Source organism: Hyperoodon ampullatus (assembly GCF_949752795.1).
Source record: "Hyperoodon ampullatus genome assembly, chromosome: 8".
NCBI classification, from domain to species: domain Eukaryota; kingdom Metazoa; phylum Chordata; class Mammalia; order Artiodactyla; family Ziphiidae; genus Hyperoodon; species Hyperoodon ampullatus.
In genome coordinates, this window is record NC_136921.1 from 5132718 (window position 1) to 5159073 (window position 26356).

Consider the following 26356-nt stretch of genomic DNA (forward strand, 5'->3'; position numbering starts at 1 on the left):
AAAAACAAACAACCCAATCCAAAAATGGGCAGAAGACCTAAACAGACATTTCTCCAAAGAAGATATATAGATTGCCTCTGACATTTTCAATTTCTGGAAGCTTCTATGGGGGGCCTCAACCCCCGTAGATACTAGCAACCCCCCCAGCTGGGCCTCTGCATTTGGCGTGGGATACAGCCCCCCTGCCATCTGCGAGGCTTACCCTGACAGATCTTTGAATGCAAACAAACAATTTTTAAGGGAAATCCTCCATGGTAAACGTTGGAAGTGCAATCCAACCCCTCTCACGTGATTTAGTGATGAATCTTGTTCTCAGAGCCGGCAGCCGGCACCCACTTCGCAGCTCACAGGCAGCGGGGGGAGGGGTCAGGGAGGGGCTCAGCACTCCAGCCACACCACTCTCCCCCTTCCTTCGGGGGCCACTGCAAAGTATCCTGGCAGCCCAAAGAACTTCTAAACGTCATTGATAAGGCTCATTAATGTATCAAAATGTCACCTACTCAATGTGAGCCATTAAAAAGTATGAACACAAGTATTAGTAGAAATAGTCATGGAAGTGCAGAAACATCATGGAGAAATATTCGTCACCTTGGAGCTTCAGTGCCAGCACTGACTGCCTGCTCCAGAGCCCTGAGCCTGGTATGGCAGGGGATGTACCCTACGCTCTCAACCCAAGACCCTCGGATCAGAGCCCTGGTAAACCCCTGGGTTTGCAAAGTCTTGATGTACATTTGAAACCACGGCACGAGGAAGGTCAGCCCTTGGTGGAAAACCAATTTCATTCAAACACTTGGGAGACACAAAATCAACAACTTAACTGATAAATAATAGAAAACACAAGATATGTTTATGGAGCAGAAGGTAAAAGTCACATACATTTTTCAAATAAAATGTTTACAGCTGTGTCCTTCTAATCCCTAAGGGGGCGGTGTTTTCTCTTCTCCGCATTGTGGGGAGAAACACAAGCCAAGACTGCAGACCTGCCCAGGGCTGTAAACTTCCCCTCCTCCCAAAACCGCCTCAGGGTCGGTGATGGGATTTGGTTCTAAATTCTCCAGCAAGGAAACCACTGCGCAGGTCATCTGAAAACTGAAGGCAGATTGATCTAACTCAATCAACGTTAGTAGTAATGATGGAGGGGGCTATAAAACCATTGCTTCTGGGGTTGTTAAGCTAAATGTTGGTGTTTTTGAATCAATCCATAGAGAAAAGCGATGGGTCCCCTCCAAAAGAACTTTTGTGAAGTACCTTTCAGGAGAGCTAGTTCTGTGAGAAAACACTTAAGGTATGAGGAATGGAGAAATGGAGATGGAATCAGAAATGATACAACCCAAGTGCATGACGATGAGGCTTGAACCCAAGCTTTCCTGTATCCTTGGTCAGATTCCACATCTGCCCAAGCAGTATCTCTGAGCAGGCCAGAGGCTGGGCCTTAACGGATCCCTGCTAAACCATATTAATGAGGAAAATGCCAGCAATCCCATCTGGGGGTAGCTAGAAGGAATCTATCAGCGTGAAGAGCACACAGAGTGTCCCTTCTCTGCATACTACAGCCAAAACTAGCCAGGCAGCTGTTTCACCCAGGGGCTGGGTACCATGTGAGCCTAAGTTAGCTCGCGTGCCTCTTCTGTTCCTTGTGCACCCAAAGTCGGGATGGCTTTGAAAAGCCCGATTAAACGTTACTTTTTACTGTATATACTGACCAACATGCAAACATAGTTAGATTGGTAAGTGAGTAATTGTGCCAAACTTGTAAAGAATTTGTTCTAGCCAGAACTTTATACTTTTCAATAGATGCGATGCTAAGTGCAAACATCTTCTGCTTTTCCTAACTGAAAATAAAATATTACCATATATTTTTAAGAGTAAGCATTGAAATAAACACCAACTGCCCTAAACTGAGCAAAGCATAATGACATTTATACGTGTAGGTGATCATAGGGGAGGGCAAAAGAAGAAAATAACCTAAAATTAATGTAATGATATATATTTTTTAAAAAGTCTTTTATGTTACTTTTCAGGCCATAAGCACAGCCAGCAAGATGTAAAAATCATATTCTTGGGTTTCCCTGCTGGCGCAGTTGTTAAGAATCCACCTGCCAATGCAGGGGACACAGGTTCGAGCCCTGGTCCGGGAAGATCTCACATGCTGTGGATTAACTAAGCCCGTGTGCCACACCTACTGAGCCTGCGCTCTAGAGCCCACGAGCCACAACTACTGAGCCCACGTGCCACAACTACTGAAGCCCGTGCACCTAGAGCCTGTGCTCCGCAACAAGAGAAGCCACTGCAATGAGAAGCCGGTGCACCGCGACGAAGAGTAGCCCCCGCTCGTCACAACTAGAGAAAGCCTGTGCGCAGCGACAAAGACCCAACACAGCCAAAAATAAATAAATAAAATAAATAAATTTATATATATATATATAAAATAAGTATTCTTTGCAATGAAGCTGAGGCCTCCGTGCTGGCAGCTGTCCAAAGGGCAGTCAGTGCTTCTTTCAAAAATCCAAAAGGACAACAGTTCTTGCCCCCTTCACAGAAGCAGCACAAATATATACATCAATCCCAATGTCGTTCCCAGTCTGTCAACAAGCAGGCAGGGAGGAGGCCGCCACAGCAAGGGAAGCCAGCCCCCAGAGAGGCTCCCTCTGCCAACCTAGGTTCACGGTGCTCTTCTCAGATCCACGCTCAATTTCAACGCAGAGAAACAGGTCTCATTTTCTTCCAATATCATTTCTAGGAGCAATCTGCACTTGTCTACAAATGGTGTTTTGTATGGTTATTCTTGCTGAATTGCAAACAATAAGGAAAGACTTTCATAAATCAAGTCTGCTGACTCTCTTCCTCTCTTGATAATAAAAAGAGGGTTTCCATTAGGAGAAAAAAAAAATCAGGGAAGCCTCCCTCCAACACGGGACACAAAAACATGCTTCTCTTTTGCTGAGATGATCCAGTCCCATGAACGCCCGGGTTACTGTGATGAGTACACATCAAACAACAATATGCCTGTTGTGTTGAAGGCAGTTTCTTTTTGTTGTTGTTGTTCTGCAAATATGAATGTGGGCAGTCTGATGTAAGGACATATCTGATCTGAGAAAAATATTTTTATTGCTCTGAGAATAGTCACTATTAAGTGAATGCAACAACAAAAAGAGGGGGAAAAAAAAAAAAGCATGCAGACCCGAGGGAATTACCAAATCAATTAACAAGTAATTCAGGAACTAATTTCTATATTGCCTCTTAGCACAAAATTGTATCTTTAATTTCTCCTGCAATAAGCATCTCTAGGATGATCCTAACGTACACGGCCGCTGTAAATGAGTTTACAAGGATCTCTTTTTGATTGGCTCTACATTATTTCTTCACAGTTCAATGCTACTGTAGCCAAGTGCTCTGAAATATTTAATTATACTGGTAGCTACCAGTTACCAATTTGCAAGACCCACAGTGAGTACAGTACATTTTAAAGAACTAGTAATCAACTAATTAAAACCACAGTGAATTCCAGATACTCCAATTACAAACAACTGCTGTGGAATACACTTAGAGGCTGAAGGGGAAGGAGATCTTGCAGAAGGTCTGGCTGTACCGTGGAGCGCAGATGCCACCCACCGAAGACCCAGCAGCACTGGTGCTATTAGGAAAACACATCTGCACTAGTCCCTGGGTGTTGTCCTGGGCCTGGATTTTTAATATCACATGGGAAGCCCAGTGGCAGATGAGGGCATTCAGTGTGAAGACCACAGGTTTTGGAAAGAGGCAGATTTGGGTTTGAACCTTGTCTCTGCCTCTTACTGGCTTTATGAACCTATGTACGCTGAGCCTCGGCTTTCTCATCTGTAAAATGTAAAGAGTAACAGCACACAGCCTCCCAGGGCTGCTGGGAGATCAGTGAGCCTGCTGAATAAATGCATTAAAAAAAAGCTTCGCGGGCGGAGACTGCGGGTGGCGGAGGGGGAAAGCTTCGGGGCCGCGAAGGAGAGCGCAGCAACGGGGGTGCGGAGGGCAAAGCGGAGAGATTCCCGCACAGAAGATCAGTGCCGGCCGGCACTCACCAGCCCGAGAGGCTCGTCTGCTCACCCGCCGGGGCGGGCGGGGCTGGGAGCTGAGGCTCGGGCTTCGGTCAGAGCGCAGGGAGAGGACTGGGGTTGGCGGCGTGAACACAGCCTACAGGGGGTTAGTGTACCACGGCTGGCCGGGAGGGAGTCCGGGGAAAAGTCTGGACTTGCCGAAGAGGCAAGAGACTTTTTCTTCCCTCTTTGTTTCCTGGTGCGCTAGAAGAGGGGATTAAGAGCGCCACTTAAAGGAGCTCCAGAGACGAGCGCGAGCCGCGGCTAACAGCGCGGACCCCATAGACGGGCATGAGACGCTAAGGCTGCTGCTGCCGCCACCAAGAAGCCCGTATGCGAGCACAGGTCACTGTCCACACCTCCCCTCCCAGGAGCCTGTGCAGCCCGCCACTGCCAGGGTCCCGGGATCCAGGGACAACTTCCCTGGGAGAGCGCACGGCGCGCCTCGGGCTGGTGCAACGTCACGCCGCCCTCTGCCGCCGCAGGATCGCCCTGCACTCCGTACCCCTCCCTCCCCCCGGCCTGAGTGAGCCAGAGCCCCTGAAATAGCTGCTCCTTTAACCCCGTCCTGTCTGAGCGAAGAACAGACGCCCTCAGGCGACCTACACGCAGAGGCGGGGCCGAATCCAAAGCTGAGCCCCGGGAGCTGTGCGAACAAAGAAGAGAAAGGGAAATCTCTCCCAGCAGCCTCGGGAGCAGCGGATTAAATCTCCACAATCAACTTGATGTACCTGAATCTGTAGAATACCTGAATAGACAATGAATCAGCCGAAATTGAGGAGGTGGACTTTGGGAGCAAGATTTATTATTTTTTCCCCTTTTCCTCTTTTTGTGACTGTGTATGTGTATGCTTCTGTGTGAGATTTTGTCTGTATAGCTTTGCTTTCAGCATTTGTCCTAGGGTTCTATCCGTCCGTTTTTTGTTTTTGTTTTGTTTTTTTTTGCTTTTTAAAAAATTTTTCTTAATTATTTTTTTATTTTAATAACTTTATTTTACCTTACTTTATTTTATTTTCTTTTATCCTCTTTTTCTTCCTTTCTCTCTCTTTCTTTCTCTTTTCTTTGTTACTGTCTTCCTTTGTTCCTTTCTTCCTTCCTTTCTTTCTTTCTTCCTTTCTTTCTACTTTTTCTCCCTTTTATTCTGAGCTGTGTGAATGAAAGGCTCTTGGTGCTGCAGCCAGGAGTCAGTGCTGTGCCTCTGAGGTGGGAGAGCCAACTTCAGGACACTGGTCCACAAGAGACCTCCCAGCTCCACATAATATTCAATGGCGAAAATCTCCCACAGATCTCCATCTCAACACCAGCACCCAGCTTCACTCAACGACCAGCAAGCTACAATGCTGGACACCCTATGCTAAACAACTAGCAAAACAGGAACACAACCACACTCATTAGCAGAGAGGCTGCCTAAAATCATAGTAAGTCCACAGACACCCCAAAACACACCACCAGACGTGGACCTGCCCACCAGAAAGACAAGATCCAGTCTCATCCACCAGAACACAGGCACTAGTCCCCTCCACCAGGAAGCCTACACAACCCACTGAACCAACTTTAGCCACTGGGGACAGACACCAAAAACAATGGGAACTACGAACCTGCAGCGTGAGAAAAGGAGACCCCAAACACAGTAAGATAAGCAAAATGAGAAGACAGAAAAACACACAGCAGATGCAGGAGCGAGGTAAAAACCCACCAGACCTAACAAATGAAGAGGAAATAGGCAGTCTACCTGAAAAACAATTCAGAATAATGATAGTAAAGATAATCCAAAATCTTGGAAATAGAATGGAGAAAATGCAAGAAACATTTAACAAGGACCTAGAAGAACTAAAGATGAAACAAGCAACTATGAACAACACAATAAATGAAATTAAAAATACTCTAGAAGGGATCAGTAGCAGAATAACTGAGGCAGAAGAACAGATAAGTGACTGGGAAGATAAAATAGTGGAAATAACTACTGCAGAGCAGAAGAAAGAAAAAAGAATGAAAAGAACTGAGGACAGTCTCAGAGACCTCTGGGACAACATCAAACTCACCAACATTCGAATTATAGGAGTCCCAGAAGAAGAAGAGAAAAAGAAAGGGACTGAGAAAATATTTGAAGAGATTATAATTGAAAACTTCCCTAATATGGGAAAGGAAATAGTTAATCAAGTCCAGGAAGCACAGAGAGTCCCATACAGGATAAATCCAAGGATAAACACGCCACGACACATATTAATCAAACTTTCAAAAATTAAATACAAAGAAAACATATTAAAAGCAGCAAGGGAAAAACAACAAATAACACACAAGGGAATCCCCATAAGATTAACAGCTGATCTTTCAGCAGAAACTCTGCAAGCCAGAAGGGACTGGCAGGAAATACTTAAAGTGACGAAGGAGAAAAACCTGCAACCAAGATTACTCTACCCAGCAAGGATCTCATTCAGATTTGATGGAGAAATTAAAACCTTTACAGACAAGCAAAAGCTGAGAGTTCAGCACCACCAAACCAGCTTTACAACAAATGCTAAAGGAACTTCTCTAGGCAAGAAACACAACAGAAGGAAAAGACCTACAATAACGAACCCAAAAGAATTAAGAAAATGGTAATAGGAACATACATATTGATAATTACCTTAAATGTAAATGGATTAAATGCTCCCACCAAAAGACACAGATTGGCTGAATGGATACAAAAAAAAGACCCATATATATGCTGTCTACAAGAGACCCACTTCAGACCTAGAGACACATACAGACTGAAAGTAAGGAGATGGAAAAAGATATTCCATGCAAATAGAAATCAAATGAAAGCTGGAGTAGCAATTCTCATATCAGACAAAATAGACTTTAAAATAAAGACTATTAGAAGAGACAAAGAAGGACACTACATAATGATCAAGGGATCGATCCAAGAAGAAGATATAACAATTGTAAATATTTATGCACCCAACATAGGAGCACCTCAATACATAAGGCAAATACTAACAGCCATAAAAGGGGAAATCGACAGTAACGCATTCACAGTAGGGGAATTTAACACCCCACTTTCACCAATGGACAGATCATCCAAAATGAAAATAAATAAGGAAACACAAGCTTTAAATGATACATTAAACAAGATGGACTTAATTGATATTTATAGGGCATTCCATCCAAAAACAACAGAATAAACATTTTTCTCAAGTGCTCATGGAACATTCTCCAGGATAGATCATATCTTGGGTCACAAATCAAGCCTTGGTAAATTTAAGAAAATTGAAATTGTATCAAGTATCTTTTCCGACCACAACGCTATGAGACTAGATATCAATTACAGGAAAAGATCTGTAAAAAATACAAACACATGGAGGCTAAACAATACACTACATAATAACGAAGTGATCACTGAAGAAATCAAAGAGGAAATCAAAAAATATCTAGAAACAAATGACAATGGAGACACGATGACCCCAAACCTATGGGATGCAGCAAAAGCAGTTCTAAGAGGGAAGTTTATAGCAATACAATCCTACCTTAAGAAACAGGAAACATCTCGAGTAAACAACCTAACCTTGCATCTAAAGCAATTAGAGAAAGAAGAACAAAAAACCCCCAAAGTTAGCAGAAGGAAAGAAATCATAAAGATCAGATCAGAAATAAATGAAAAAGAAATGAAGGAAGTTATAGCAAAAATCAGTAAAACTAAAAGCTGGTTCTTTGAGAAGATAAACAAAATTGATAAACCATTAGCCAGACTCATCAAGAAAAAAAGGGAGAAGACTCAAATCAATAGAATTAGAAATGAAAAAGGAGAAGTAACAACTGACACTGCAGAAATATAAAAGATCATGAGAGATTACTACAAGCAACTCTATGCCAAAAAAAGGAAAACCTGGAAGAAATGAACAAATTCTTAGAAATGCACAACATGCCAAGACTGAATCAGGAAGAAATAGAAAATATGAACAGATGAATCACAAGCACTGAAATTGAAAATGTGATTTAAAACCTTCCAACAAACAAAAGCCCAGGACCAGACGGATTCACAGGCGAATTCTATCAAACATTTAGAGAAGAGCTAACACCTATCCTTCTCAAACTCTTCCAAAATATAGCAGAGGGAGGAACACTCCCAAACTCATTCTACAAGGCCACCATCACCCTGTTACCAAAACCAGACAAGGATGTCACAAAGAAAGAAAACTACAGGCCAATATCACTGATGAACGTAGCTGCAAAAATCCTCAACAAAATAATAGCAAACAGAATCCAACAGCACATTAAAAGGATCATACACCATGATCAAGTGGGGTTTATTCCAGGAATGCAAGCATTCTTCAATAGACGCAAATCAATCAATGTGATACACCATATTAACAAATTGAAGGAGAAAAGCCATATGGTCATCTCAATAGATGCAGAGAAAGCTTTCAACAAAATTCAACACCCATTTATGATAAAAACCCTCCAGAAAGTAGGCATAGAGGGAACTTTCCTCAACATAATAAAGGCCATGTATGACAAACCCACAGTCAACATTGTCCTCAATGGTGAAAAACTGAAAGCATTTCCACTAAGATCAGGAACAACACAAGGTTGCCCACTCTCAACACTCTTATTCAACATAGTTTTGGAAGTTTTAGCCACAGCAATCAGAGAAGAAAAGGAAATAAAAGGAATCGAAATAGAAAAAGAAGAAGTAAAGCTGTCACTGTTGGCAGATGACATGATACTATACATAGAGAATCCTAAAGATGCTACCAGAAAACTACTAGAGCTAATCAATGAATTTGGTAAAGTAGCAGGATACAAAATTAATGCACAGAAATCTCTGGCATTCCTATACACTAATGATGAAACATCTGAAAGTGAAATCAAGAAAACACTCCCATTTATCACTGCAACAAAAAGAATAAAATATCTAGGAATAAACCTACCTAAGGAGACAAAAGACCTGTATGCAGAAAATTATAAGACACTTACGAAAGAAATTAAGGATGATACAAATAGATGGAGAGATATACCATGTTCCTGGATTGGAAGAATCAACATTGTGAAAATGACTCTACTACCCAGAGCAATCTACAGATTCAATGCAATCCCTATCAAACTACCACTGGCATTTTTCACAGAACTAGAACAAAACATTTCACAATTTGTATGGAAACACAAAAGACCCCAAATAGCCAAAGCAATCTTGAGAACGAAAAACGGAGCTGGAGGAATCAGGCTCCCAGACTTCAGACTATACTACAAAGCTACAGTAATCAAGGCAGTATGGTACTGGCACAAAAACAGAAAGATAGATCAATGGAACAGGATAGAAAGCCCAGAGATAAACCCACGCACATATGGTCACCTTATCTTTGATAAAGGAGGCAGGAATGTACAGTGCAGAAAGGACAGCCTCTTCAATAAGCGGTGCTGGGAAAATTGGACAGGTACATGTAAAAGTATGAGATTAGATCACTCCCTAACACCATACACAAAAATAAGCTCAAAATGGATTAAAGACCTAAATGTACGGCCAGAAACTATCAAACTCTTAGAGGAAAACATAGGCAGAACACTCTATGACATAAATCACAGCAAGATCCTTTTTGACCCCCTCCTAGAGAAATGGAAATAAAAACAAAAATAAACAAATGGGACCTAATGAAACTTCAAAGCTTTTGCACAGCAAAGGAAACCATAAACAAGACCAAAAGATAACCCTCAGAATGGGAGAAAATATTTGCAAATGAAGCAACTGACAAAGGATTAATCTACAAAATTTACAAGCAGCTCATGCAGCTCAATAACAAAAAAACAAACAACCCAATCCAAAAATGGGCAGAAGACCTAAATAGACATTTCTCCAAAGAAGATATACAGACTGCCAACAAACACATGAAAGAATGCTCAACATCATTAATCACTAGAGAAATGCAAATCAAAACTACAATGAGATATCATCTCACACCAGTCAGAATGGCCATCATCCAAAAATCTAGAAACAATAAATGCTGCAGAGGATGTGGAGAAAAGAGAATCCTCTTGCACTGCTGGTGGAATGTGAATTGCTATAGCCACTATGGAGAACAGTATGGAGGTTCCTTAAAAAACTACAAATAGAACTACCATATGACCCAGTAATCCCACTACTGGGCGTATACCTTGAGAAAACCATAATTCAAAAAGAGTCATGTACCAAAATGTTCATTGCAGCTCTATTTACAATAGCCAGGAGAGGGAAACAACCTAAGTGTCCATCATCGGATGAATGGATAAAGATGATGTGGCACATATATACAATGGAATATTACTCAGCCATAAAAAGAAACGAAACTGAGCTATTTGTAATAAGGTGGATGGACCTAGAGTCTGTCATACAAAGTAAGTCAGAAAGAGAAAGACAAATACTGTATGCTAACACATATATATGGAATTTAAGAAAAAAAATGTCATGAAGAACGTAGGGGTAAGACAGGAATAAAGACACAGAGCTACTAGAGAATGGACTTGAGGATATGGGGAGGGGGAAGGGTAAGCTGTGACAAAGTGAGAGAGTGGCATGGACATATATATATACACTACCAAACGTAAAATAGATAGCTAGTGGGAAGCAGCCGCATAGCACAGGGAGATCAGCTCGGTGCTCTGTGACCACCTAGAGGGGTGGGATAGGGAGCGTGGGAGGGAGGGAGACGCAAGAGGGAAGGGATATGGGAACATATGTATATGTGTAACTGATTCACTTTGTTATAAAGCAGAAACTAACACACCATTGTAAAGCAATATACTCCAGTAAAGATTAAAAAAATATATATATATATATACATATTGGGTTCGCCAAAAAGTTCGTTCGATTAGTGAATACGTTGTTCAATAAAGTTCCTAGTGAAAATGAAAAAATAACCAAAAAAAGTTAAACATTTTAAAGTTCTCGGGCTTCCCTGGTGGCACAGTGGTTGAGAGTCCGCCTGCTGATGCAGGGGACACGGGCTCGTGCCCCGGTCAGGGAAGATCCCATATGCCGCGGAGCGGCTGGGCCCGTGAGCCATGGCCGCTGAGCCTGCGCGTCCGGAGCCTGTGCTCCGCAACGGGAGAGGCCACAACAGTGAGAGGCCTGCGTACCGCAAAAATAAATAAATAAATAAATAAAATATAAAAAAATTTTAAACTTCCCCTTTAATCCCACACCAATTTACTTGTTTGTGTTCCTATTCGTCCACTTTTTTTTTTTTTTTTTTTTTTTTGCAGTACGCGGGCCTCTCACCGTTGTGGCCTCTCCCGTTGTGGAGCACAGGCTCCGGACGCGCAGGCCTAGCGGCCATGGCTCACGGGCCCAGCCGCTCCGCGGCATGTGGGATCTTCCCGGACCGGGGCACGAACCCGTGTCCCCTGCATCGGCAGGCGGACTCTCAACCACTGTGCCACCAGGGAAGCCCCTATTCGTCCACTTTGAAACCGAATGTACATATATTTTCATGTGCTTATTATAAATAGTTTCATGCTTTCACTTAGTATTTTCTAACACTTCTCACAGCTCTAAAGAGCCTTCAAATTGACCATTTTAGAGGCTTTATATCCTACTACTGGTTAGTTGATAATCACTAATTTAATTTCTTGGTTGTTGGACATGTGTAGTTCCTGGAATTTTAGTATTATAAATAAACTTGCTATGAACATTTTTGTACACTTAAGATATTGTCCCTTTCTCCGAGTAAATTATCCCCTTGGGATGAATTTCTAGGAGAAAGGGAGAAAGATTACTGGGACAAAGTGAATATGTTTTTTTATGTCCTTTATATACTGCTAGATTATCCTCCAAGAGGGCCGGGCCAATTTTTAGTAACACAGCAATGCATTTCTAAAACTCTGTTTTTCCCTAATTTTTGCTAAGAGTAGGATTTTATCATATTTTATTATTAATAATTATAAACCTAAGTATAAAATTATTTCTCATTGTTTTAAATTTCTAACAGTTTAGGTATGAGCAAAGAAAATCCAAACGTCCATCCATGTTTATTTCCTTCTTGTGTTTCTTCATTTCCAAATCATCCCTTGTATGTTACACATATCCCCAGTAGTTTGTTAGTGTAGTTGGCATATTTATATATTTCCATAAAATTCTTTTTTATGCATATTAAAAACAATATAAATTATTTTTCTGCAGAAAAACTTCTTGATGATAAACATATTCTTCTTTGGGGGACAAGTTACAATCACAAAGGCTATGGTTGATGTAGGTTGAATAATGGGGTAAAAATCTGGCAATTATGAAAACAGTCAAGTGTTACTAAAATTTGTTGGTTTGACATGAAACAATTTTTATAAACAAAATTACATAATGAAGACATCTATTTAGGGACTTCCCTGGTGGGACAGTGGCTAAGAATCCACCTGCCAATGCAGGGGACATGGGTTCAAACCCTGGTCTGGGAAGATCCCACATGCTGCGGAGCAACTAAGCCCGTGCGCCACAACTACTGAGCCTACGTGCCACAACTACTGAAGCTCGCATGCCTAGAGCCCGTGCTCCACAACAAGAGAAGCCACGACAATGAAAAGCCCGTGCACCGCAACGAAGAGCAGGCCCCGCTCACCTCAACTAGAGAAAGCCCGCGCGCAGCAAAGAAGACCCAACACAGCCAAAAATAAATAAAATAAAATAAATTAATTAAAAAAAAGAAAACTATTTAGATGCAATTTCTTCTGTAGTAAAGAAGTTTTAGAAGAAACTACTTTTCTAAAATCATTTTGGTCATTGACAAAGGTTTTACTCTTTGAGGATTAAAAGATGTACCTCTTGTGTTTCACCTAAATAGAGTATTCTATGTACACAAATCAGACTTCAGAGAATGTTGGATTAAAAATTATTCTGGGGCTTCCCTGGTGGCGCAGTGGTTGAGAGTCTGTCTGCCAATGCAGGGGACACGGGTTCGTGCCCTGGTCCGGGAAGATCCCATATGCCACGGAGCGGCTGGGCCCGTGAGCCATGGCCGCTGAGCCTGCGCGTCCGGAGCCTGTGCTCCGCAGCGGGAGAGGCCGTGACGGTGAGAGGCCCGTGCAAAAAAAATTTTAAAAAAAATTCCCTGAGTGAGATGCAGGAAGGCAAATATGTTTTTGCTGCTCACATCTAGCAGATGAAATGTCGCTGTCTGATGACCTTCCTGAGAAGGGGACGGTGAGGACGTCTGAGGACGTATCCTTCTTCACAATTTCTGGGGCCAAAGACTATGGAGTGAGCAACCGGTGGAGCAAAGTCATGAGAAGGGAGCCTGAGTGAGAAGCCAGGGCCCCGTGCTGGGCTGGGCCCCCTCCTCCAGTTTTTGGAAAAGTGTCCAGTCAAGCAGCCAAATGTCTCAATGTCCACTGTTGCTGTTTTTACACAAAACATGACATTTAAAAAAAACTGAAGTATAGTTGCTTTACAGTGTTTCAGGTATATAGCAAAGTGATTCAGTTATATATATATATATATTTTTTTTCGTTTTCACATTCTTTTACATTATTACAAGATATTGAATATACTTCCCTGTGCTATACAGTAGGTCTTTGTTGGTTCTCTGTTTTATATATAGTGGTGTATATCTGTTAATCCTAAACTGCTAATTTATCCCTTCCCCCTCTTCCCCTTTGGTAACCATAAGTTTGTTTTCTATGTCTGTGAGTCTATTTCTGTTTTGTAAGTAAGTTCATTTGTATCATTTTTTTTAGATTCCACATATAAGTGATATCATGATATTTGTCTCTCTCTTTCTGACTTACTTCGCTTAGTATGATAATCTCTAGGTCCATCCATGTTGCTGCAAATGGCATTATTTCATTCTTTTTTTCAGGCTGAATAGTATTCTATTGTACATTCATACCACATCTTCTTTATCCACTCATCAGTTGATGGATGCAAAACATGACATTTTGACAGCCCATATGATTCTTCCTGCCAGAAAGTGAGGTGCTCACTTGTTTCAAACTTTATATTCACAAAGAACAAAATCCAAGCTAGCCTTAACAGTCATAAAATGCACTGCCTAGAGAGGGAGCTACAGGCTTAGTAGAAGGAGTATTCCTACAACAGTCTTACTTCAAATGATAAGTTTACTGCAACTTAGGAGAATTTAAGTTCAAATGCTTAAATCAGAATATTTCAAATACCACGTGTTTCCTAACTAGTACACGGAGCCTCCTAAAAAAGGTTCTTCCGATTCTCAAACATACGGACAGGAATAAAGTGGCCTCACCTTGTAATCCTAGGGAGGCCTAAGGCAGAAGAACGTGTAGATGGAGAGATCGTTTCAGATGGCTCCTAGGGTCACACAGACTGGAGCTGTCCCAGCACTGCTACTAACTAGCCGTGTGCTACGGGCTGAACTGTGTCTCCCCAAAATTCACAGGGTGAAGCTATAAGCCCCAATATGACCTTATTTAAAGATAGGGACTTTAAAGAGGTTATTATTAACTGTGGTCATAAGGGTGGGGCCCAAATCCAATACGACTGGTGTCCTTATAAGACGAGGAAGACTCAGCAGGCCAGGAAGAGAGTCCTCACCAGAAATCAATCCTGCTGGCAACTTGATCTTGGACTTCTGGTCTCCAGAGCTGTGAGAAATAAACTTCTGTTGTTTAAGCCTCCCAGGCTGTAGCACTTTGTGACGGCAGCCCTAGCAGACGTACACAGTGTGATGCCAGGCAGGTTACTGAGCCTCATCTTTCTCATCTGTGAAATGGGCACCATCATATTTACTACTTCATGGTTCAAAGGGATGACACTGTGAAGCTCTAGCACAGTTCCTGGCACTCAGGAAACAGCCAGTCAGCGTCGTTCACCACTAGTACTCTGACAGATTATAATCGCCCAGTGTCATAAACACTATGGGGATAGAGCAGCAAGGGGGAGGAAACCCTCTGATCAGGAAGAACAGCAGCGACGGGCCCTCTGAGAAGTAAAGGCTGCTCTGGCCGGCCCTCGGGGACACAGCCTGCAGGCGCTCTGCCCCGGGGGAGCCTGGAGCCCTGAGCTCCACGCACTCAGGAGTCTCCCACCCTCATGCTGCCACTCAGTGGGGATGAGTCATGACTCCCCACAGCCGAGGCAGAGAAACTGACGCCAACACTCCTCCACAGGGCAGTCAGAGCCCTTGGCAACGGGACGCCCCGGCCGTTCCAGCTTCCCCTCCTCACACCCCCTCCTTCTCTCTGCTCTGCTCATATCCTGCCCCCGCTGCCTCTGACGACTGCCTGCTCATACTTCCAAGTCCAGGGGGATTGACCCCTCTGGTCCTCACCCTCACCTTCCCAGCCCAGTGGAATCCACTGTTCCTCCAGGGGTACAGGGCCCTTTCAACACACCTCCACTGCAATGCCCACCCACCAGTACTGGAGGGCAGGGGTAGGGGCCTCCCTGAAAATCTGAGGCCAGCCTGGATGGCAGGCATCTATCTTCTGTCTCCCCAAGCCCCTGACAGAGTCCCCAGGGCGTGTCCACACAGGATGAGTGTATGACAGTTACAAGCCAACTGAATCTGGTAAGAAATAATGCCAAAACCAAGTAGCTTATTGATTCATCCACAAGCTTCGAGAAACTTAGCTTTGAGCAACTTCCCTCTATTTGTATGTGAGTTTATCTTTCTGAGCCCATAGGGAATTGGGTTTTCATCACCACTGTTGAACTTTTAAAGAAAATAAACAACCTTTAGGTGAAATGAATCACTAAATCAGGTATCACCCCAGCTCCTGGATTATGGATACACAGAGGACACACTCAGTCATAAAACGAACTTCCACTCTTGGAAATAACATTATGTTTGCAGGCTAGTTTACAGTGTATAAAGTGCTTCATTGTATATTACTTTGTCAGTCGTAAAACGAACTTCCACTGTTGGAAATAACATTATGTTCGCAGGCTAGTTTGCAGTGTATAACGTGCTTCATTGTATATTACTTTGTATCACCCTCCTGCAGCCCTCCTGACCAAGGGAAGGATTAGGTCAAACTGCTCTGCAGATTATATTTAAATTATGGATTTTGTATTTCAGCAGTCATGTCATTTATTTCAGCATTTTGAGCATTTTGTACAGACCATACTGCCATCCACCTACATTGGCCAAAGTGTCAGGGGGTCTGCCCTACTTATCAAAGACAGATGATGGTAAATTCCAACGCAGGCATCTAGGTATTCCAAAGTGTGCCAAGAGTGCCAATGACACTATGATATCTGAGGAGTCAAATGAAAAGCGTGTATGCTTTCATTAAGCATACCTGACCTATTAAATTAATAATCGTAATTGGCTGAGTCTGTCGTGAACCAGATCGGATGCAATCCTCGTAGGGCCCTGTGCACCCAAGTGAGGTAAATTAGCTTTCAGAGCACCGGGTCTGTGTTAGTAAATTACCTGCTTCTGGGGAGCTGGCTGGGCCCCCGTGGGTGCCGCACGGAGCTGATTTGCCACATGGGTGAGCAGAGCCTTCTCAGAATGCTGGTGCTCACGGGCCCCTCTGTGGTCACGGAGTAAACAGGATCCCTTGTGGACATGGCGCCATGGGGTGAGCTCTCCCCGCATCCCGGGACGAGGGCACAGCCGTCCCTTTCTCCCCCTGCCAGTCTCTCTGAAGATTCGGCCCGGTCACCAATCTTGTTTCCTCCAGGAAAGCAGACGATGGCTGGGTGGCCGACCACGCGGCTGTGAATGGTGTCAAACTTTCCGGAGATGCTGAGTGAGTAGCATCGGGCGGCTTTTTTCCTGCAGATGCCACACCATCCACCCACCTCCCCACTCCCGGGTCGACCCCAGGTACGAGACCACGCAGGTCAGTGCCTGCAACAGGCTGGCCGAGGGGTTCACTCCAGAGGATCCTTTCACTTAACTGACAATTGCTGCTTTCTACTCAACTGAGAATCCAACACATGTATGGCTTCAAAACGGCTCACAGGTGATGGCAGAGTGCTGGGGACAGTGCTACCCAGGCCGCTCTGCCTCTGATGCCCTGGGAAGGGCTTTCCTGTGGCTTCAGTGGCTGCAGAAAACGCCCTGCTGTCACTGGCTGGCTGTCTGCCCCAGAGGTGGCCAAAGTCCACCAGGTTCAAGGTCAAAGTTAAGACCTTAAAAAAAGTCACATGAAACCAACAAGGTCCTACTGTATAGCACAGGGAATTCTACTCAACACTCTGTGATGACCTACAGGAGAAAAGAATCTAAAAAAGAATGAATATATGTATATGTAGAACTGAATCACTCTGCTGTCCACCTGACGTGAACACAACACTGTAAATCCACTCTGCTCCAATAAAATTTAAAAAATAAAATAAATAAAGTAAAATGCTTCCAACCACTCAGGTGAAAAAATTAAAAAGTCACACAAAGACACTTTGTGTTTGGTGTTTCCCTGGAGCATCCCAGAATTAAACAGCTGAGCCGGGTCTACAGCAGCACCTCAGGCCCAAGTTCCGAGAAGGTGTGCCTGGGTTGGAGCAGGCAGAGGAAAAGCCAAATGGAACGGGTGGCCCCTGAGTGCCTGTCACAGCTTGGGTCCCCACACACACCTCTCTGCCTGCGTTTCTTCAAGGTCAACGGAGACTTGTGTCTCAAAATAGCAACCAGTGGACGAAATACATAGAAAACTTCTGAAAGCAGGAAGCAAGCGGTTGCAGTGCTTTGCCCGTGAATCTCTAGAAGCTGGCTGTGAGTCCTGCCAGCACTGAAATCTTTAAGAAACAAGCCACCAGGCAAGCGGCACCCCAGCCGTGCCTGACAGGCCCGTGCGGGCCCTGCTGAGGGGGTCCACGGGGACAGTGAGGGGTCTTCGTTGTGGCCGGATTTACAGGCAGGCCCCCATGCTCTTCTGGAATCTCCCCTGCTGCCTAACCGGGAATGCCCACCCCTTAGGGCCCAGCCGTGAACGTGGGATGGGTGTTAACAGCCGGATAAACACCATCAGTCTGTCTGAAGGGGGGAAGACCCACAGACAGAAGCATAATAAAGCAGACAGTAGTTTTCACTCTTTTTCATTCTTGGAAATCCCACGAGACAACATTTAATTTAGGGAGGCGTTTGCTTGTTTCTTGTTTGTCCTCACAGATAAAATACACATACAGGTATTTTCAATTGTGTAAGCAAGAGAAGATAAACTGACCAAGATTTTTAAAATTCAAACGCTCACACTCTAGTGTCAGTTACTAGGTGTGAGGCAACGAGGCCCTGAGGTCTGTTTTCCCGGTGGCGTGAACACCGGGGGCAGGACAAGGCCGGGAAGGGAGAGGCCAGGCTGAGGCTGAGTATCTGGACCATAATATAGAGATGAAAAAATGCGGAAGGGAAAGAAAGAAGGAAGAGCACACAGCTGCCGTCCCCCAAACAGACCTCCCATCTGCCACCCACGATTTGCATGTCACCTTCTCCGGGCTCATTTGTACTTCATTAACTGCCAGTGACTTAACAAGATTTATGCAAATGACACCATAGGGGCTCCCCAACTCCCACCGCCATCAAGCGATTATGCATGTGCAACTCTCCACAGCAGTGAAAAATTAATACGTGACAAGCCCACTCGCTGCCGAGCCGGGCCTCTGGCCTTTTCCTTTTCTTGCTTTGCTTTTTAATTTTTATTCGAACAGACCTTTTGAGGAGGAGGAGGAAGGAGATGGAGAAGCAGCAGCAGAAGCAGAATTCTTTGAACCTAATCTGCACTAAGACCTCAGAAAGAACGAAAAGGCAAGGTGGGCCCAGGTCCACCTCAGGAAATGAAGTTACTTTGCAGAAAATAAGTCATATCCTTGACGAGGAGGCTTTCGCTGGGGAAGGAGGGAAGAGATGACCACTGCCCGCCGTGCACGGGCAGCTCCCACGCTGGGGGAAGAAGCCTCTGTCTCACAACGAACGGACGAGCTGTAACGCGTGAGGCAAACAAGGTTAAAATAACCCACCGGCACATGTTTGATCTGTAAACACACGAGTCAGGCTGCAGAGCGTGTTGCAGCTGGCCTCACCCGTGCCCTAAACCGCCCCGGACAAGACTCCTGTGCGGAGGGGAAGACAGACCCTGTGATGATCACAAATCCTGGCCCGTCCCAAAGCCACCCCCAGCCCAGCCCCACCGGGGGTCCCTGAGGTTCAGGGCAACTTCTCTGTTGTTAGGCAAAGGGCCCATGAGCTGGGGTTCAGGGCCCCCACACACAGACCGGGTCCTGAACACGGGCTGAGTGAGGAGACGAGCGCTCGGATGCTGGTGGGAAGGGGGGGCTCTCGGCACAGGATGAAGGGACCCCGTGCAGCCCCGGACAGATGCGCGAGGACCCGTGTCCCTGGAGAAGCGCGTTGCCGCAGGCCCATCTCAGAAGGTTCCTCTCCACAAGCAGGAGGTATTTCTGTCTGAGGTCAGGGGTCACATGTTTAACTTAAAACACGTAACTCTGCTTCTTAAGCTTTCTGAAGGCTTTTCGCCAACAGGAAGTGTATGGCACACAGGCGTGGGGATACTGGGGCTGGGGTCCAAATCCTGGACCCTCGGCTTCTGAAGATGCCTGGTCTGGAGAGCCTGCCCTATGCGGGTTTAATTTAAAAATAAGGATAACACAGCTACCTGAACCGCGCAATGTTGAGGGTTCAGTGATATGCTAGGTGAAAACAGCATAACGAATACTAAGCAGTCACTTAGTTGTTCCAGTTCTGTAGTGTCTAGAACATTCCGGCAGGTGCTTCTCCACTGGGTTCCGTCCTCTGTAATCCTCTTGCTTCATCTCTACCGGTTGAAGTCATCACTGGGAGGGTTAGGAATTTAGACATCCTCTAATGGTCTCGGTTCCTTTATAAAAATACAGATAAATCTGTATGGCAGCGTGCAAACCCACATCAGTGCGTGTGACCCACAGCAAGGCTCCGACAACAGTGTCCTGAGCAAGACTGATCTGAAAATCCGGCTTTGTGGGAATCTAAAAATTCTCTCTGGCATCTCCACATTCCAGCGTCCCAAGGGACTTGGTATCATCCAAAGCCCATTTCACAGATGAGGAGTCTGAGGCCAGGCACAGAGTCCAGGGGGACTCGGACAGGCCAGGTGAGGTCTCCGGGAGGCGTCTGCTCTGTGGCCACATGTTGGGGGCAGCTATGAGGGACACGAGCTACGTGCACTGCCTGTGTCACGATTCTCCAGAAAACCAGACTGTGATGTAGAGTTTGACTGGATTATTTGGAACATACACAACCGATAGCTTCCAAGGAGTGGATAATACAAACTTTACGCTGCACGGTCGAGCCCCATCGGCACCCATACTGAAAGCCTGGCCTGTAAGGCGAGCGCCTCCGCAGAGGAGCCTGGGGGTCTGCCTGGCTGGCATGGAGGCCAATGCTCCCACCTGAACCCACAGGACACGTGACTTAAGGCAACAGTCTAGTACTGAGTTCTAATATTCCCAAAAGGAAATGTCCTGGGACCAATATTTTAAGTGAGAGGAAAAGAGTTGAATGCTTTTTCTAATTCTAGTTGAAACAGCATCAACAGAATGAAAACTACACATTAAAATTACCTTATGTGGAGAGTTAGGTTTATAAATAAATGCACAAAGAATAAGCAACTGTGTGCTTGCATCTCTACAGCAAAGAAGTTGTTTAAGAGCCTTCAAAAACACACTCACAGACATAGAGAACAGACTTGTGGTTGCCATGGGGGACGGGGATGGGAGAGGGATGGATTGGGAGTTTGGGGTCAGCAGATGCCAACTATTATATATAGGATGGATAAACAACAACAGGTCCTACTGTATAGCACAGGGAACAATACTCAAAATCCTGTGATAAACCATAATGGAAAAGAATATGAAAGAGAATACATATATGTATAACTGAATCACTTTGCTGTACAGCAGAAATTAAACACAGCATTGTAAGTCAACTATACTTCAATAAAAAATTTTTTTAAATGCAAAAGTCAAAAAAAAAAAAAAGGGAGAACAGCAAAGAGGAGGGAAGAGGACTTTCCTTGGTGGGTCTCCATGCCAGCCCACACACTGGTTGCTCAGTGTCTGAACAGGTCTTATGAAAACCTCGTGGACTTCCTGCTCTGGTCTCGCCTGTGACGCTGGGGCCTGATCCACCCTGTCCCTCCCCACACCTCCGTGCAGAAATTGCCCGGCCCCCAGCTAAAGCTGTATTCCTACTGTTTCAAATGGATTAAACTAAACTGTGGATAGACTCCAGCCCTTTTCAAGGGTGGTCAGTGCCAACACGAGTTCCTACAGGATTGGTGAAACTATCTAAGTACCCGGAGAAGAGGCAAAGCTGTTATCCTGCCCACAGATTCCTCCTCCTCTGAAGCAGAATGCACTCTAAATCAACTGGCCTTCTTTAACAAACTAAAAGATGGCATTTCCAGAAGCCATGGTGCCGAGCTGAACACTTATTTTTATTTTCCTGGGAACTACTGCAGCCAAATAGGTCCGATGAATTCCCGTTTTACTTGAGACATAAAGTAATTTGGTACCCGGCTTCTGGGCTAATGAAAAACAATTCCAGGCTAGCAACATAGGCCAAAACAAATGCCTGCATTCGAGTCCTGTTGTGTAATGAGGAAGTTTAATTAAGGCCCCTCATTACAGCTGTAAATGTTCCCTTATATAATAAGGTCTAAATGAAACTGAACCTAATCAAAGTTACAATTCCTTCATTAGCAAATTACAAACAAGAGCGCACAGCTGACACACCGGCTATGATTATCACAACTAATTGTCTCGTTGTTACAAACCAGCCTGAAACAGTGTTCAGATGTCCGTCTGCGACAGCAAATTAGGGCCACGTCGGGCTACTCCTGTGATCACAAGGGGCTCTTGTATGGCGATCTGATTTACCCCAGTCGACTGGCGGCCAGCGGCCCAATCAAAGCCGAGCTACAAAGGCAGCCTTTGAAGCCAGTGCAGCCTCCAAACACTCCATATGCAGGCGGGCAGACTGCACTTCATTAGATCTGTTGTCACATTTCCCTCTTCTTATTCTAATGATCCTATTTTAATACACACAGGAACCTCTTCTAATCGATGTCAAGTGAGTGACTTCTACATTCATCAACAGAGCACATCAAACAAACCTTGGCGCACGAGCCAGCATCACAGCGAGCAGAGAGCCGGGGTGTGTCTCCGGCTACAGGGACAGGAAGGGGGAAGCAGCATACCTGTTTAATTGGGATGGCTCGACCGCTCCCGATGCTGTCCGCCCGGCTCTCCAGGCCTTTTTTCTCTTTGTCTGGGTCACTCCCTTTCCGAGACTGCAAAGTAAAAATAAAGTTAGCATTTGGGGAAGGGCTGCGGTTCACAGATTGTGGAGGTGAGCCCCCACCTGCACGGTTTCTGCAAAACACACGCCCAGAAGCCCTGGATGAGCTATGTGTGTACCCACATGTGCACACACAACCCAGGAGCAGCCCGCTGGGGTGTCCATCTCCACTGAGCCATGACGTTACAGGGAGTTTTCTAAACTTTTCTTCCTACTTTTCCACTGCAAAATTATCTTTTAATTCTTTTGTAAAGAGTTCAAAATTCAATTACTAGAAACCAACGGACCATACGGGAAAGTAACGCCCAACGGGAAAACACATTCTAAAGCTGCAGTTAATCCAGCTGATGAGGAGAGGATTCCTCGCTGCTTGTTTGGGAAACCTGACATAAATGTATATATTTAATTAACATCTGAAGGATTTAAAAAATTCTATTAACGTTTCAGCTGTGCAATTCAAAGGGACACCCTTAATTTGTATCAAGGTGCCATTAATGTTCCTTTTGATTGCTTCTGGATAGCTAGAAAAGAGCAAATTCAAAGTTAAAACTAGTTTGAGATACCACAAAAAATAACAAAGGGAAAAAAGTTGAAAATACCTTTTGGGGCAAAACATCAGTACTCTGGGGAAAAATGAGTGGCTTTGTTTGCCAAGTTCCTGAACAGTTTCCCTGGCCGTATTGCTGATGTACGTGCACTGCCTGGGAGCGGGCAATCGGCAGGGACGGCGGCAGCGGTCACCCCAGTTCGGAAGCCACAACTCCAGCACACGGTGACCTGGGGACACTGAAGGAGCACCACAGCTAAGTCTCCATCTCTTGGTGGCGTGAGAAAGTGTGAGCACAATGATTTTCTGACAGATTTATTTTATTATGAGAGAAAGATCTGAGATTCGTCCTCCTTAATAACTGTGCTGACAAGTGACAACTCCACTCCATTACTTTTCAATGGGAACATTACTCACGCAATATTGAAAATGGAGAAACATTTTCATGTGCTTTTCAAATCTGTGATGATATATGAAATGAACAGCCTTTGTGGTGTCCAGGGCGGCAGTGAGAAGCTAATGAAATCCAGTTTTAAAGGGTGTGAGATGGAGTCGCTGATTTTTTTTTTTTTTTAATATTAAAGGGAGCGATGTCGTAGGGCATAAGGGAGAAAAGTCCCCGTGACGTAAACCAGGATCTGGGACTGCAAGGGGCACAAGGACTCCTTAGAAGACAGGCTTCTTCGATGATGCTAAGAAGCCGACATTTATTTACTGAACACCTACTAAGTGCCAGGCCCCGTGTGCTTTTTTTCTTTAGGATGCTAGAAGCCTGGAATGAAGTACCAGGAAACGAAACAGGCAACCAATAGAAAGTTGCAGAAGAACATAAAACATGACATTTAACCTTTGGGCTAGGAAAGAAATAGAGATCTATCAATTCCTTGTCGTGAATTTTAGTTAAGAGTTGCGGGCTCACTTTTCTCTTTAATTAATAATCTGTGGTAAGAGGTACGTAACAGCCTTAAATTCTCTTTTCCCTACATCTCAGTTCATAAGAAAGCTGGAATTTGAGGTTACTATTTGTAAAATGAGATTCAAAGCTCATGGCGATGACTTTTAAAATTGTTTTAAATCAACAGAGACCATTAATGGTACTTTCAGAATTCTATGAATGCTAAATTTCTAAATCTGGAAATCTATCTTCATTATTCTCTATTAACCAGAATAATTAACAAAACAAACATTAAAAAAATTAACATCTTCCTCAAGGCAGCACATCTGTCCTCACAGCCACTCTGTCGTCAGAGTAGAATTTCCAGATTCCACACGAAGCAGGATTATGAACTAATAAGCTCCATGTTTGATCACACTCCCTGAGATGAAGGAGGCTGAAACTGATGTAAGACTTCACTGCCAAAATGCAACAGAAATTCCCTACGGCTCCAACACGTTGGTGGAGAGAGTCATAAAACTAAAATTTCAAGACAGACCAGTGGTTATTTGTTAGACAAAAGGGTTTGCTGTATCGTTGTCTTACAGTGACTTTTGGTACGACAGGCTGTGATATACATCATAAAACTGAAATCCAACAACGAAACTAAAACAAACCCGTTGGACATAAGACACTGCAGCACGTACAAATTCCCAGTAAGGTCTCCTGATGTTTCTGCCAACTCTGAGACTACATCACCCACGTCCTTACGTTCCAGCTGAAATGGCTCTGTGAAATCATCAGAGCCGAAGTCTCTCTGGGTACCGCTGCCTGGGTCAGGAGTGAGTGTGCAACGCATCCAGCCTGACACACAACCAGAAGCCTAACGGGAGTTTATCACACCCATCACAGAAGGCCGGGGGGAGCCGGAAGTGGGACCGCGTAGCCTCCGCAAACAGCGAACACAGAGGAAAGAAAGGCTAGGATAACTCTCATTACCATCTCCTTCTTTAGAGGAATGGTTAACTTTCCCCCAGGTGATAAAAGCAGCCGTGAAGGGGCACCCCATCAGCTGCCTGCTTCCAAGGACAGGCCGCATTGCTGACAGGAGCCCTCACTATTAAACAGAAACCTGCTTTCCCCTTTCTAACTGATGAGTAAGTCGAAGGCTGCTGGAACACGTATAATAGGATCCATGCTCCCCTTCTCTACAGAAGACAAAATACCATTCAAACAGGTCTATTTAGACTATCAATTTTGCTGCCTTATTTTTACAGAGCGTCTTTATGAGCTGGGCTATGCCTTTTTCACAATCTTAGGTTACTGGGTATGCTTGGCTCTGTTTCGGGGTGTCAGCATTATATGGTAAGCTTTAAAAAATACCATGTAAGGGACACCAGGATTATAAGGCTTGAAAACAGGCAAAGCAATGTACAATTGTGGACACGTACTAGAATGAGTTTAAGACACGGATACAGATAATAGACACCAAATCCAAGTGAATGCCGATCCCTGGACCAGGGGTCAGGGGGATGTACTCTGGAGGGGCACAGTTTACCTGTGACTGTGTTATTTCTAGAAGAAGTAACCGCTGCAGTGGCAGAAAAATGCTCGTATTTGCTGAGTTGCACGGTGAGTACATGCATGTGTTTTTTTTAATGCCTATATGTTTGAAAATATTTCCTAATAAAACATTTGAACCACATGTAAATTAGGGCCATGATTACTAAACTAATCATCCTAAGTGCCAATATTACAGAACCAGGAAGTGAATGGAGATAGCCTTTGAATATTTCTTTTCTCAAAACAATGATTTTTTCTCAAAGAAATAAGCAAGATAGGATATAATTTAGCTTTTTTTATCAGTGAAGTACCGTTCCTACCGCCAATATAACACATAATTTGCTACTACAGGAGAGACTTTTTAAAGTCTGTACTATTTTGTAAAAGGTGCGTGTGATTTATTTTTGCTTAAGATTTTTGCTTATTTCTGCACATGTGTATATGCCAACAGAAACATCTGGGACTGAAGAATGTTAGCCCAGAGTGGTACATTTACAGGTCATCAGATCCGAAGTTTATACAATTCATAAGCACGTTATTTGAAAAATGGTGTGTGTACTACTTAATTAACTCTGGCCTCTTTATGAGGATCTAATAAACAAGGAGGACAATGCTCCCTCATCTGGGCTTTACTGTCCCAGCCTGCGTGGATTTTTATGCTCTAGGATTGTTTGGCATATGGTACTGCTGTCCTCCTAATACACGCTTTTCAATAAATACACTTTTGCCAATTTAAGCCAGTAGCTACCAATAATTGCCAGGGATGAAGAGTCTATGAAATTTTACATATTTAAGAATAGATGCAAACCGGTAACAAGGAGAATTTAGTTTTCTAAGTGGCTACAATTTCAAAATTAATTTGCTTCTTGTCATTCCTTGGATGACACTGACATCTAGTGGAGTTGACACTTCTAAGATCTTCAACCTACAACAACCACCCGGCACCACCACCATCACCATCATCGTCTTGTTCAATGTCAAACCCAGTCATGACGAAGATACAGGATCTCAGCCGTCTTTTCCTTGAACGCCGTGATGCAAACCCACCATGAGGTTAGCTTCTTCCATGACCTGATTCCTGTTCCCG

General features: G+C 44.2%; 1 protein-coding gene across 2 annotated transcripts in view; it reads right to left on the bottom strand.

The window, feature by feature from the left end:
- The window catches only part of AGAP1 (ArfGAP with GTPase domain, ankyrin repeat and PH domain 1), a gene marked incomplete at both ends in the record, with an annotated part of 558849 nt that overhangs the window by 253608 nt on the left and 278885 nt on the right, over nucleotides 1–26356 (bottom strand). For both annotated transcript variants that reach the window (XM_079710781.1, XM_079710780.1), the window contains one exon: nucleotides 22185–22277. In XM_079710781.1, coding sequence (XP_079566907.1) covers nucleotides 22185–22277 — 93 coding nt within the window. The remainder of the gene's footprint in view (nucleotides 1–22184; nucleotides 22278–26356) is intronic.